The following is a 14,425-nucleotide window of genomic DNA, read 5'->3' on the forward strand; positions in this document are numbered from 1 at the left end:
ATACAGCTTGAGGGGCTCCAGAGGGATTGTGTTTACGGCACCCTCATGTGGACATGGATAATAATATTAAGTAATATGAAAGTGTTGCTGTTTTTGCTGCTTGAGCAATAATCCACTGTTTTAGGGTAGACTTGTTTCCCCATAACCTGTTTAATTGCGTTTGTGTGCAGTGTTAAGGGGCATGCCATCCATTTTGAACATTCAGTTCAGTTAACTGGGCCAAAGTATTTCTCACTCTGTGATCAAAGTGGAATATCTCAATCATTTATTCCTTCAAACTTTATTTTAACTCAGCAAGACCTCATTTAAAGTACAGCCGATTACAGAAAACGTACAAAATGTTCCAAGACACCAAGAAAACACCAATAAGAAACGGAAAGATTAGCATAAGCAGAAGTAAAAAATGGTATACAGGAAATAAAATTTAATTTGAAACAAATCAATTAAAAAAATTAATCGACAAACAATAACAAGGGGTACAACAAGGGGAGATTTTAAACTTAAATTGACCTCAGGATAAAGTTAGTCGAGCTTTAGAATTATTTCTCTGTATGTTATTCCATGTTTCAGGTGCATGATGAGAAAAACGACATTTACTGAGCTCCGTAAAAACAGTTGGCTACTGCAGTGTAATCCAGTTATTTAAGTGGGTATGAGGAGAGCTCACATTAAAATAAGCAGTGAGGTGATGTAAGGGGGTTAACACCAATAAGGGTCTTATAGATTAATAAAACCCAGCGTTTCCCTTCTCACAGAGAAAAAGAGACCAAATTTGTTTCATAATCTAAAACATAAATCATCATGTTGTCATGATGTTGTAGTGAGAGTTTGACCCATAAAAGAGACTGAAAGTCAGAATATCTCTGCTCCTGTTACCTTGAATATGACCGTACTTCTCTCTGTCTGCTTCTTGTCAGAATGATATACAGTTAAGGGGCTCTTATTAATATTTTTTTTGCAGTTTATGATGATTCTAATTTTGTTGCATCACAATAAAAAGGTCTGTTGGCAAGTGAAGTGTATCTTTTCATGAGCTCCTGCACTTGTGCTGGCAGATATTAAACACTAGAGTGCAGTAGTTCTTTATTTAGACAACTTCAGGACCTTCACTGTGCTGCCTTTTCACTATGTTCATGGTTTGTGTGTATAAGTCACTGTATAATTCAATCTGATGGCAGCTTTAAATGCAGTTGATGAAATCAGTCAGTTGCATATGTACAGAAAAGGAATACTCTTAGTGGTTTTGGGGTATTTTTGTTAATGGCAGACAAGCCCCCAGTGCATGTTTATATCTGTGAAATAGAGTAAAATTAAGCTTTTCTTTGAAAGAAATGATTACGAATGATGAGCAAAAAGAACAAGTTACACATTAATTGTCTATGGTTTGTGTGTGTGTGTGTGCATGTGGTTGAGGAGGAGCATGTACAGTATCCCTATCTGGTGTCTGTCTAATCCCAGCATGATTTGGATGATTTTCACATTGACCTCAATAGATCAAAGTGAATTCAGTTGGCGCTGGATGAATCCTCTCTCTGTGTCACACACACACACACACACACACACACACACACGTCACACGTCACACGTCACAGTGGTTGGCTACTAAGTTGCACAGGGCTGCAACATGGATCTTGGGGTTTGGGGGAAGACCTTGGGTTGAATGAGGTGAGAGGGTTTTTTTTCTGCCAGAACACACGCTGTGAGGCTCAAACACGGACGTTCATGAACTGTATAAAAAGCTTGATTACTTAAGTACGAGGGAATGAGAGAATCACAGTTAATTAATTGCTGCATAAATGACTATCACACACATTTTCACAGATAAAGCTTGTATATGCGCAGACAGTGGATATGACAATGACTAATGTTAAGACAAAGAAAAACATAACCCAAGGGGCCTTTCACCCCATCTTTTTTTATTAAAGCAGTCAATAACAATAAAAACAAATTAACAAATAATTAAATAAATAAATAAACACCCCCAGATGTTTTCGGACATTTAACAGACAGACATTCATCACCAGTGCACTCAGGGCTTTTTAATAATGTATAGTCATTGGTTGTCCCTGCTGCCATCTCCCCCCAATCCACAGACACACACGTGTGTTCGGGAAAGAAAAAGGCAGCAAGAGTTTGTCATCCCTCTCCAAGAGAGAGTTCCCCGTACAGGTGGAGGTGACGATTTACCTGGTTTGACTGTTATGTACATCAATATTGTTATATAAGTAATTCTTTCGCTATTTATACATACAATTTAAATGTATGTATTTATAAATAATAAAAAAAAATCTTGATTAAAAATGGTGCATAACACATTTTTGAGAAAAATCTGAACATTGTGAGAAGAAAGTCACAAAGTCATTGTTTAAATCTTGTGATTTGTTATTTGTGATGTAAGTATAACATATTAACGTCCTTCATATTCCTAATTTTAAACGTAGGCAAAAGACTGGTGAATGTATGAATAAACATGGCCCGAAAATACTCTGTCTTTATATAGAAATTATGTATAATTCTTTGGGATATTTTTTCTATCCACATATATATATATATATATATATATAAAACATGAAAGGTCTTTATACGTACAAATAGTGAAGCTGTATTCAAATGAACCTTAAATCTGTATTTAGAATTTCGGTATTGCACTTTGTTTCTCATTCTTTAGCTAACATACAACCTGGTACCAATAACAACAACAGTGGATGTGTAGTACTTCTTTCTGGTGATGACCAGATTGGTCCTCTCTCTTTGTCAGGAGCGATTTCAGTAAGCTTAAATAATTTGTATATTTGTGGATCCTGTTTTCGCTCCAGTGCTTCATCAGCCACTCACATGGAAACAAAGCTGTCTACTTCCTGCGTGTGCAGACCCACTCTCTCTCTCACTCTGATGTACTAACACACTCAAACCAGTAGCATTGAATATTTTTGAAGTGTGGGGGGTGGGAGCTAATGCACAGGCAGGTTGTTAGAAGGGGCAGATACGGCTTTTAACAATTCCATTGCACTGGGTTCTCATCTACCAGTTGGTGTTCCTCTGGCAAGCCAAAGGGGGCAATGGGAGGAGGATAGGGGAGGTTGGAACCGCACGCTGAAAATTTACACACACACACACACACACACACACACACACACACACACACACACACACACACACACACACACACACACACACACACACACACACACACACACACACACACACACACACACACACACACACACACACACACACACACACACACACACACGTCGCCCCTGTGGGATGGTGAGAGGAACATTTATTCTACAAACAGACCACCCCCCCCCAATCATCCACTAGGCCTTTGGTTGGAGTCAAAATCTAGGGGAGGTTGTTGCAATGAGTTGGGTCAGGGGTATCTGGGTAGAACAGAGAGGAGGGGTGGGAGAGGGATGGACGTTTGATTGACTGGTGGGATGGTGTAATGCCTAATTACACACACACATGCACACACGCTCAGTGAGCAGATTATTTAGTTCAGTGCCCAGTAAACTCTACAGATATTGTTTTCTTTATGTTGCAATTACAGATTTAGCAACCATTATGTCCTTCATTCTTAGTTTTGACTCCCTCAAGTTCAGGCGGTTGTTTTAAAGCCTCTTTACAAAGGATCACTCATTAGATGGTTTTCCAATAGGAACAGTGGTGTGAATAATCCAATTTCCTGTGGGAGTAGGTGGTGCAGAAGACCTCTAACACAAATTGGACTTTGTGGAGCCTGAACATGCCTTTGAGCATCATGCACTACAGTGACCCGGTGCTGTCCTTTTTCGCATAGCATTTGCTCCCAGTGGCATGACATGCATGATCTAATGCAAGCATTGATTTTTCCAGCTTTTATGTGTCGTAGTCCATATTTCTTACTGTACTGACAAACAATACACTGCCTTTTGTTTCAGGTTTGTTTTGCACATTTATTAGAAACACGATTCTTTGCACGTGTCCACAAGAGCATACTGAGTCTATTTTTCATCCCACCTGATCGGTAGGTGAACCCACACAATACGCCGACTTTCCTGGGGGAAAAACAATTTCGATATGGGGACATTCAAAATAATGATAGCCTGAGGTCCTGATCTTATCCATCCACTCATTCCACCTGCTCGGCCTTTATGTCAACAACACACATACTGCGGAGGACCGTTGCTGAATGTTGACCTTTATTCAGCATGAACCATTACTGATGTGTTGAGCTTTGTTGTTGTGCTACAAAGAGCCAGACAGCTTGCTTCAACATCTGCAACCAGACTGATACCACATCTGCTCTAAAAGTACCTTAACCAGCTCTGTAAGTTTGTGTGTATTTCTGAGTATTTTATGGTGAGGGCTCCAGGAAGATTTATTATGCATTCCTGTGTGTCTGCAAATGTATTGTGTGTTTTCTTTGTTTGGCTCTGCCCCTGATTATGAGGCCCGTAGGTAGGAGGTGGGCAGTTCTTCAGTCAAAACAATAAAGGCAGACCCATTGTCCTAGATTTTAAAACAAAGGATGTACAGTAGATAATACATTTTTTATGAATTGCCCCTCATCAACTCTGCTCCTCATCACCTAGGTGGGTTTCCTTTATAAATGGACCTGTGGGTGTGTGTGTGATCTGGAAAGCTTGACTTTGTATGTTTTTGTATAACAAATTTGATTTTTCTCCTCACATACACAAACCATTTTATTCTTTAATAACCCTGAAAAACCTCAACGGACACAGAGGCTTACATTAAATGCCTTCACTCACACACACACAAACACACACACACAGATATGACCTCTGGCTAGATGAGCTGTCGGGTTGCCCTGTCGTTGAATATGTGTGTTTCCTCCAGCTGGCACATTAGAGCTCTGTAGCCAGACAAAGAGCAGTGCTCTGGGCCCGGTGCTCTGCCTGTGGAGGAGGGGGGGGGGGGGCAGCGGTAGTGGGCCTCCTCCTGTCAGCCTTTGTGTCCTAATTGAAGTTTTTTCTGCCTCTCAACCCTCCCATCTTTCCTCCCCCATGCTGGTTAGAGGGGGATGAAGGGGGGAGGAGTGGACCTGACAGTGGTTTGAGGGGAGGGTTTCATATCTGGCTTTGTTACTGTTGGCATGATGCTCGTCTCTGGTTGCCCTCCGTAGCACTTGCGTTCGTTAACACAGCGAGGTCTGTGTGGTGATGCTGTCAGCTCTGTTACTGGATCCAGGATGCAACAAGAGAGCTGACACACTAAATGAACTAATGTGCCCATTAAAACCTGACAGTGACAATTTGAAAATCAATGAACCAAATGGGGGAATTCTTGATTGCATGAGGATAAGATGTTGGCTTGCTGACATGATGAAATTGTACTGTAAGTCAAATAGTTGTATTGCTGGGTGTGTTTAGGATTGAAAACGTGGTCATATCATGGTTTTATTCAGATATTGCACTGAAAGTTCCTAGAAAAATATGCTTTATGGAGAATAAAATAATACGTATGTATATGTATACAGTATATGCTGGCTCATTTATCCGCCCCTTTATGTGTCTGTGGGGCAGAGCAAGTTGCCACGGGAACAGAGGACAGATGTAGCTTAAAACATCTTTTTCTAACTCAAAGACGGACTGTCTCAAACAAAGCAGCTCATTGTCAGGCGGCAGCGATCATGAAGGGAATTTTAAGTCATACATCAAAAGTCCTCCAAAACTCATCAGAGGAAGTTGACTGAATCTGTTTGTATACACCAAGTATCTGATGCTGAAATCAAATCACATATGACCTAGAACTAAATTGCCATGATCCTCTATAGACACCAGTTTTAGTTCAGAGCTTCAGAACCAGGAACACTTTTATGTACACTGCCCTTTCTAGCTGGACCAATGTGCAGAAGGACTTGACATTGGTGCATTCAAGTAAGTTTGAACGAATCTTGACAATTATGCTGATAGTTGTTGGTTGTATATATATCTCAACTAGAAGGATGCTCAGAGAGAAAATGCAAGCTTTAGAGTCTGGCTTTTTAAATGTCCAGGGACAGCAGTTGATTGTGCAAACTATAAAGTGAAACGGAAAATGACTGCCAATTAATTCACATTTGACACAAGCCCCCTTTAGTCCACAGTCATTATGCATTGCTTCAGAATTCCTGCCTCTGCTCACAGACAGAGAGACATGTCAGGAGGGAGAGAGAGAGAGAGAGAGAGAGCGAGAGAGGCTGATGAGCTGGTTGCGCAGAAGCAAGCAAGCGAGAGAGAGAGAGAGAGAGGTGGTGAGTGAGCGAGCGAGCAAGCCAAAGAGAGAGAAGGCGTGCTTCTCCCTTTCCCTAGCAACGGTCGGCGGTGGTCGTCTCCAGCTTGTTGTTTTCATTCTCTCTCTGTCTCTCCCTCTCTCTGTCATACACACACCACTCACTCACACACTCCTTCGCTGGCTCTCTTGCTTGCTCGTCTGCCTGTTGGACCCCGGGGGGTGTCTTTTGACATTTTTTCCCCCAAATGCTTCTTTTTTCCTCTTCCTGAGAGAGATGAATGCTGTTTTTGAAGGATAAGGGGGAATTTAAAGAAGCGACGTGACAAGCGGAGAAAGGGACTGAAGAAATAAGAAAGAAGGCGAGTGAGTGATACAAGGAGAGAAAAAGGAGGATGGAGCCCCTCAGTGCTCATGGCCTGCCCCGGCTATCCTGGATCGACACCCTCTACAGCAGTACGTATCCCTCCATTCATCTATTTACTCCTCCGCTCACATCTCTTCCCATTTATCTTTACCTCTAGTCATTTCCAACCAGCAACCCCCTCCCCTTCTCCATCGCATGGGCTGCCTCTCTGTGTTCCAACCAGGGCGTCGTTCACACAGATAAAACTCATTTTCTCAGGACTTAACAATCAAAGTGCATCACTGTAGCTGTCCATAACAGGATAGGCACCCCCCCACTCCCCCACTCCCCCTATACCTTGTTTGCCTCAGACCGTGCAAACAACTCGTTTCTGCTGTTGTTTGGCTTTTGGCGGGCTACAAAGCACAGGAGCCTAGGGAAAGCCTGTGAGAACTACAGTGCCGGAGAGAGTGAGTCATACTTAGAAACTGGAGGTAGAACTATATGTTCCATCCTATCGAGGACACAAGCTGTCTGATGCTGAATTTTTAATCTGCTCTGTAATGTGGACCTCACGCTGTGATGTAGATACAGTCTGACAGGTCTACTGTAGCTAGGTTACTGGGACCATGCTCTCGGACCCGGTGTTTACAGCGCTTTCAGATTTATGATGAGACACAATGACTGAGAAACAGTTCCCAATGCTTTACCCTGTAAATAAGAAATCCTTGATATTTTTTTAAAGTGTGTATACAATTGCAACCTTTTCTATAAAACCAATTTAAATTAGGTTGATTTGCATATAAACATTGAACAACTGGTTTAATGCTGTGTTCCACATCAGCGAGAGTTTGCAGTGATTGCACACATCCCATCAGGCCCAGCTGGGATTCCCTGTTTGTGTTGTTGAGATGCTGCGTATGTGTGTGTGTGTGTGTGTGTTTCGAGTTTAGTGCACATGACACAGCCTCTTGGGATATGCTCTGCTGTGTCACCATTTTTACCTTGCTTTAATCTGCAGAAAGGGACTGAATGGGAGAGGAAGAGGGAGACGTGTCGATGTGTGATTTTAATGATAATAGATCGTAAAGAAACACACGGTTCAAACATGTAGTCAGAAGTGTGTTGGGAGGGCAGCTGTTCTTTGATGGGTGAGACCCCTTCACAGCACTTAACACAGCTACACACGTTATTCATGCTCAGTCATCTGCCTTTTTATTTAGAGTAAATACAATTAAACCATGCAAATGTACAAAGTTGTTACGTCTAACATTGTTGTGTATCATTAATTATTCTGGCAAATATAGTGTGAGATTCAATAATGTTAAGTTAAACCCATGTGTGGTTGTGGTGTGATAATAATAAGAATATGTGTTCTACAATTGAACTACACATTTTACCAGATGACATCCAGCTGTTTGATTTGTAGAATGTGTTCAAATGAATGAAGTAGCTTGTCCGATTTGAAAAAGACAAATAATTTGTATATATATATATATATATATATAAATACATTTTTTGGGGGGTCGCAGCACAATGACTTCAAGGCTAGTTATTTCATCCTGCTTCGAGTTGTAACATCCTCAGAAAGGCTTGGTATTTAACCTCCTCAGATGATTTAATTAATTTATCGCTAGTTTTGACAAGGCTTAACAATTTTAGAATTGGTGGTTGACTGATATGGGATTTGCACATCCTGATATTCAGTGAGTTGGTTAGCTGACGGCCAATACAATTTTTTTGTAGATAAATGAAATAGAGAAATACGTTGGCTTAGCAAGAATAACTTGTTTGGGAGATCAGACATTGATATATGAGAACCTGTCATTTAACAGCGTTATTCTTTATAGCATTACATAATACTTTTTAACACCAGCTTATAACAGATTTAGAACAGATTTGCTGTCATTCAAGATTTGAGCAATGTCATTTCGAAAAGGTGGTGTTGATTTAGGAGATTAGAATAGTACATGATGGGACGTATAGTACAGGGCTTGAAATTTCCGTCAGAAACCGCTCCTTCTCAGTTTCTGTGTGACAGTTATATTGTTATCATGGACAGAGAGGGTTCTCTTTATCTAGAAGGTCGGCTGTTCGATCCCTGGCTCCTCCAGTATGCATGCAAGTGTCCTCGGGAAAGACCCTGAACCCCAAATTAGCTTTGTTTCTTTGTGTGAAGGCAGAGCAAGGTTTTCTATTGTTGGACTTTACATCAAAGAAGATGATGTACTAGGATCTATGAATGCATCATCGCACTGGACTATAAATTGTCAGTGCCTGCAATAGTCCAAAAATGAATCGGGTCAATGCAACGACACAATAATGAATTTTGATCGCTAGGGACTTAATACTTAGTCAGTGTACTATTTTCATATTGCTATTTTGGTTCTGGTATTGCTGTGAAAAGAAGGAATACATCATAGCGTGGTACCTTATTTGCTTGAACACGTTTGATATTCAGTCAGAGGCTGGAAGTGTACAATAGGAGGGAGACTATTAACATTTCAACAGGCTCAGTCCAGTCTTCTCTATGAGCTCAGCAGAGGGAAAAGGGCACAGTCCTTTTTCTAAACCTGTCATTTCATCATCCCTTTGCCTTCCCACCATCCTTTGTGCTTCTCTTACACTTTGTGTCAGTAAGTTCTGTATCTCTGCTGAACTCGGCCGGATCTTCCTCTGGGGAACAAAAATGCACCACCTCTTCTGTGACCTTTTTGGAGGCGACCGTAAAGTACGCTCCCTTTGTTCCACCACACTGAACCTGAGACGGCCCATTCATCAGTTCACCTCCCTCCAGGCTATAATATATCAGGACACAATACAACTAATTGTGGGAGATGACTCATACCTGGCTGTTGATGGTGGGTGACAGCCCAGTTCCACTCTCCCTCAACCATAATGCATCACTACAAAAACTTCCCTGGTTATGTGGTCGACGCCGTAATTGCATTCTGCCTCGTCAGCCTCTGAACCTGTGTTAATGGCTCAATGTAAAGCAGTGACCACACATCCTTAACTTGCTGAGTAAAGTGGGAGTGGATGCTCCAAGCCTCTGCCACTCTGTTCCCCCCAGAGTCTTTCTGCTTAGCTTCACTGTTCGGTCTCTAGCATTTCTTTTTCAATGTAAGCAATTCAGTTTGGAAAGTCATAAAATACACATTTAGCATTAAAGTGCATATACCCGCTTAAGTGAAAATACCGAGATATACACCCTCTCTTTTTCCATCTCTTGTAATCCTGTAGCTGTGTTTTTCCCATAAAGTTAAGTTTTGTAATTTGCAGAAGGATAAAATATTTTTTTCCACTTTATCTGATTTCAGAAGCATCTTTGTGGTGACACAATTTTTGTCTGTTATCTGTCCATCCTTGTTGCATCCCACTGATTGTTTTAGGTCTTTGTTGCTTCGGCGCCTTGTGTACTTTGGAAATTGTCTCATACATTATACATTTATTTCCTTCTCTGATGGAAGTAGTGTTTTATCTCAGATTTAGACTGAGTGGGTAAGCATTGTAAATATATAGACCACATTCCTTTCTTAAAGCTAAATTGCAGTGTGTTTGAGTTGCTAATGAAAATATTAGCAACCTTAAATAATATTTATTAGGTCTCTGTCAAAATTGGCAACACATTTGTTCTATAGTACACCACAGAGCGATCCATTTACTTCACCCCTGTTTCTTCAAGTCTCTGAATCATGTACAGGAGCAGCCAGTTCATTTTTGCCACCACTGCAGCCCGAGTGGCAGATTGACACTCACTTCTGTTCCTGGCAGCCTGTGCTGTAACCTTAAAAGATTTAGCCAGACTCCTCTATGGCTTGTTACAGCGCAACCTGAATCTGAAGCAAAATCAAAGGGCAGCTAGATTATATAAGAATAAGGGAGTTTTGGCATTGTAGAGCAGAGGTGTCACGTGCACATACAGACAGTCGTGCATTCACGTGTGTCAGAAGAAATTTCCCTAATCCCAGTCAATGCGACAACGATTCAAATTTATGTGCATCTCAGGGGGATCATAAAAAATATCCATCCTCGTTTCTGTACATCCTGTCAGTGTGGTACAGAAAATGTTGAGTACTAAGTTGTGAGTCAGAGTGGATCATTTATAAATTCATGAAGGTTAACATGTGCTTTATAATCCCTGTCTTCTGCTCCTGGTGTTTGCAGATAGTAATATTGAATGAAATGTTTCTGTTGAGAAGTAATCCGCCGTCCATCCTGTTGCCATCCAACAGGCATACCGCACTTTAATCTGTAAACTGTGGAAAAACAGGATTGCTTTGTTGATGACATCACTCAGAGGTTCTTAACAGGCTATTTTGAAACCAGTTCCCAATAAGAACAAATACACAAGAGATATATAAGATAACGGTACCTGTCAATCAAGGCAAACACATGCTAACCAAACAAACACTTCTATATCTCCTAAATCACCATCAAGATCAAAATAAGTTTGAGGCACTTGGTTATTGGCTTCATGACTAGTGGGACTTCAGATTCCAAAAAAACGTAATAGGATTATGTGGAACTTGTATTCAGAGCAGAATGCCCCTAGTGGTGGATGGTGGTGCAGTGACCGCTGATGGTTGACTTTCCATTTGGAGTTAAGGTTTTCTCTGGACTGCCTGGATTCCCCTCGTTTAAGACATGCAACATTAGATTAATTTGAGACCCCATTATGCCTGTAGTGTCTGACGTTCCTGTGATTGACTGTCAGCCTGTTTACAGTGCCCAATGACAGGAAAGATTGGCTCTGGCCCCCTGCGACTCTCAAAGGGGAAGCAGTACAGCAAATGGATGGATGCAATAAGTTAATAAGCAGAGCTTTGGTGCAACCTTGGTTTGATGGACACATCGGTTAATGTGTTTTCTAACCTGTGGCATTCCTGTGACCCCCTTTTTAATGCCTCACTGCAAAGCTATGGAAATATAACCAATGCCCTCAGATTTTGGGTCATGTTTCTACTGTTCCCCACAGAACAGTGGGTTTCTCAGGCTGTCAAACCGTTGGTCTGGTTTCCCTCTGCAGCACGTAGACAGAAATGGATGCTGCACACTTGGATATAGCTGCTCCTGGTCGACTTTGACCCCAGTCCCAGTTCTGTCTTAGAGTGTTTAATGTTAGTAGTTAGTTGGCTGTCAAATGGCCTGGTTCAGCAAACAGGGGCACAGCAAAGTGATTTTGGAGTGCTTCCCAGCCCAGTGTCAACAGGGAGTTTAATACAATGAGGGAAGTCTCATTTATCACACCTTACTAAATCTGCTTGGCCCAAGAAGCTCTCCCTCGCTCTCTCGCTCCCTCTGTGAGTAACCAATGGCTCTACCTCTCGGTGCACGCAGAAACAAGTCCACTTCAATGTGTTCTGGTAGTGTATCCAAACACGTCAATTTTGGTTGGACACAGAGAAGAAGACAACACGACAAGGCTGCTTAAAATTGTGGCTGACTATAAAGGTGTCATTTCCCCCCCCCAGTTAGCATCTAGTGCCTGTCTATCCGCTTCACTTTAAGATTTCACTAGAAGCAATTATGATTGGAATAAAGTACGTGGTTGGAGTCAGCAGTGAAAGGCTCCTTGCATGCATACAGTCGTTTGTGTTGCAAAACCAGAGATACTCTTACTGGCAATCAAAGCCTGGATCTCAATGGGTGGAAGACTATAAATGACGGATAAATAATTACACCATAATAAATCATTTTATTGCCGTTAGCACTAATGCTAATATCAACTAATGGCATTTTAAGTATAAAATAGTCATAATCTTTTCGCACTGTAGGAATAAAATGTTGTTGTAACTAAATCTGTGCTGCATTTTCACTCTTGAATCGTCGTCTTACTGTACGAACTCCTCCATTATGGTGATCAATAGATAAAGCTGGTTCCTGCCTCCTCTGTGCTGTAGCTATAGAAACAGACACTTGAATCTGGCCACACTCACAGACCGAGAGGGAGAAGAATCTGAGTCAGCCCAATGCATGTGTCGTTATGTAATGTCGTCATCTCCACTGCCTCTCTGTGCCATGCTTCTCATGCTTCTGTGTTCAAGCATCTTCCTCCCATTGGGCCTGTTAAGGGGTCCGTGCTTATGTAATATCCAGTAAAACCTAATCAGTCTCATTTTCATTAACAGATAGTTGCTCATCAAAGATACATTTTTAATTCTGTGCCATGGATTCAGGATCCACTTCAGAAAAGTAGAAATGAGGTAAAAAATATACCTGTTACACGTTGTGTCCGCGTGGTAAGATTCTTCTGTGGTAAAGTGAGACTGCGTAGTTACACACCGCAATTATATAATTATGTCTGTTCAAGTCATTTTTCCTCCGAATGCAAGTGACTAATGAAAAATTTGAAGTAAAAAACTGCTTCCTCCCAATGGGCACATTACAAAAAAAAAGGGGGGGGGGGGTATACCTGAACAAAACATATCCAGTAAATCGTTTATTGCACAGGTACTAACTTTGCAAACTCCCATATACTTTCATTTACAGCTACAGTAAATGTAGTGAGGCGGCTGCCACATTAAAACGTGGATGTGGTTAATTAATTTCCCAAGTAATTTCCCAAGTGACTCCATCTGAAAGGAGTGAGAGATAGATTTGGCTGGAAGTCATAACACTAACCTAGCTGCTCGCTCACCCACATCCCTGCTGGGGTTCTTCCTGAACCATGTGCACTTGGGTTCATACAGTGACGACCTTGTGAATAATGGATGAAGCTTTTGGCTCAGCTGAGTGTGTTGTTGTGGCTCTTTCACACAGGGCAAACAGACCAAATCTTGTGTATCAAACAAATATCCAATTTCTAAAAAATTATCAGACAAAAACTGACCTGATTAATATTTGACTGAACCTGCGGACGCAACTGCCCCTCCGGCCACTTGCATGACTGTTAGCTTATCACCATAGCCTTAAGCTACAATTATATTATTAATTTAAAATCTCATTAATTAAATTTCCGTAACCTACTTCATACATGTATAATATCTAGGGTGACTCTATGTGTACAATGGCTGCAGTCCTATTATACATTGATGAAAATGGAGCTCCTGCAGTTTAAACAATGGAAAATCCTGGATCTGCATTCTTTATCCAACCTTCTCCAAAGTTTAAAGGCTTCTTATGACCACAGCCCGAACCCTTCCACCAAGTTTCAAGATAATGTTTGGTACTGCGTAATACTGTAACAGACAAACAACCCAACAAATAGACAAGCAGCTATAAAACATGACCTCCTTGCTGAAGGAAAAAAATTGTTCAATCCCAGAAACCATTCACAGAGGAACTGGGTTTAACTTGTGTATCGTGTGGGGTTCGCTGTGTGTGGGTTCACTTCCGTTTTTCTGTGTTTAATATTTTTTGTCGTCTGTTTGACCCCGAATGCAGTCAGTGTTTTTCTTATAAATTTGGAAAAAGTGGATCCTTAGCCTTGTTTTCTTTTTGTTAACCACGAGAATAGGTGGTTTAATTATATAATAAGGTAGCACATAGCTATATTACCTCTGATGGCAGCATTCACAAGATTCTGTGGCAAATCTATTGCCATCTTCACGTGGGTGAAGCTCGGAAAACCCTTTGTTGTGCTTGATGTTAGAGGGTGTGTCATGTGTCTGAGTGGGTTTGTGTTCTGTGAGTCTGTTGGGATCTTCACCATGTCCTGAGGGGTTAGCGCAGTGCGTGTGTGCGTGGGTCTGTGTGTGTGTTACTATGGACAGCAGTCATCCTGTAGGGCTATGGTAACCACCAACCCTGTCTTCTTCTGCCACCCATGCCCTCGTCCGCTCAGCCAATCGGCACAGAGTAACACAACTGTCCCGACCAATGCTGCGGCTGCCGTGTTTACACGCTCCCGGAAGGCAGGGC

At 41.5% G+C, this 14,425-nt stretch overlaps 1 protein-coding gene across 2 annotated transcripts in view; it reads left to right on the plus strand.

Annotated features, from left to right (window-relative positions):
• abr (ABR activator of RhoGEF and GTPase) overlaps window positions 1-14,425 on the plus strand; it is a 122,755-nt gene that overhangs the window by 16,513 nt on the left and 91,817 nt on the right. Inside the window, exon 1 of one of the 2 annotated variants that reach the window (XM_062406060.1) lies at window positions 6,280-6,672. The exons of the other annotated variant lie outside the window; for it this stretch is intronic. Within the exon in view, the coding sequence (XP_062262044.1) occupies window positions 6,612-6,672 (61 nt within the window). The 5' untranslated portion in view covers window positions 6,280-6,611. Of the gene's footprint in view, window positions 1-6,279; window positions 6,673-14,425 lie in introns of those variants that run through there. 2 annotated transcript variants of the gene reach the window in all.

Source organism: Platichthys flesus, chromosome 15, assembly GCF_949316205.1.
Source record: "Platichthys flesus chromosome 15, fPlaFle2.1, whole genome shotgun sequence".
Taxonomy (NCBI): Eukaryota; Metazoa; Chordata; class Actinopteri; order Pleuronectiformes; family Pleuronectidae; genus Platichthys; species Platichthys flesus.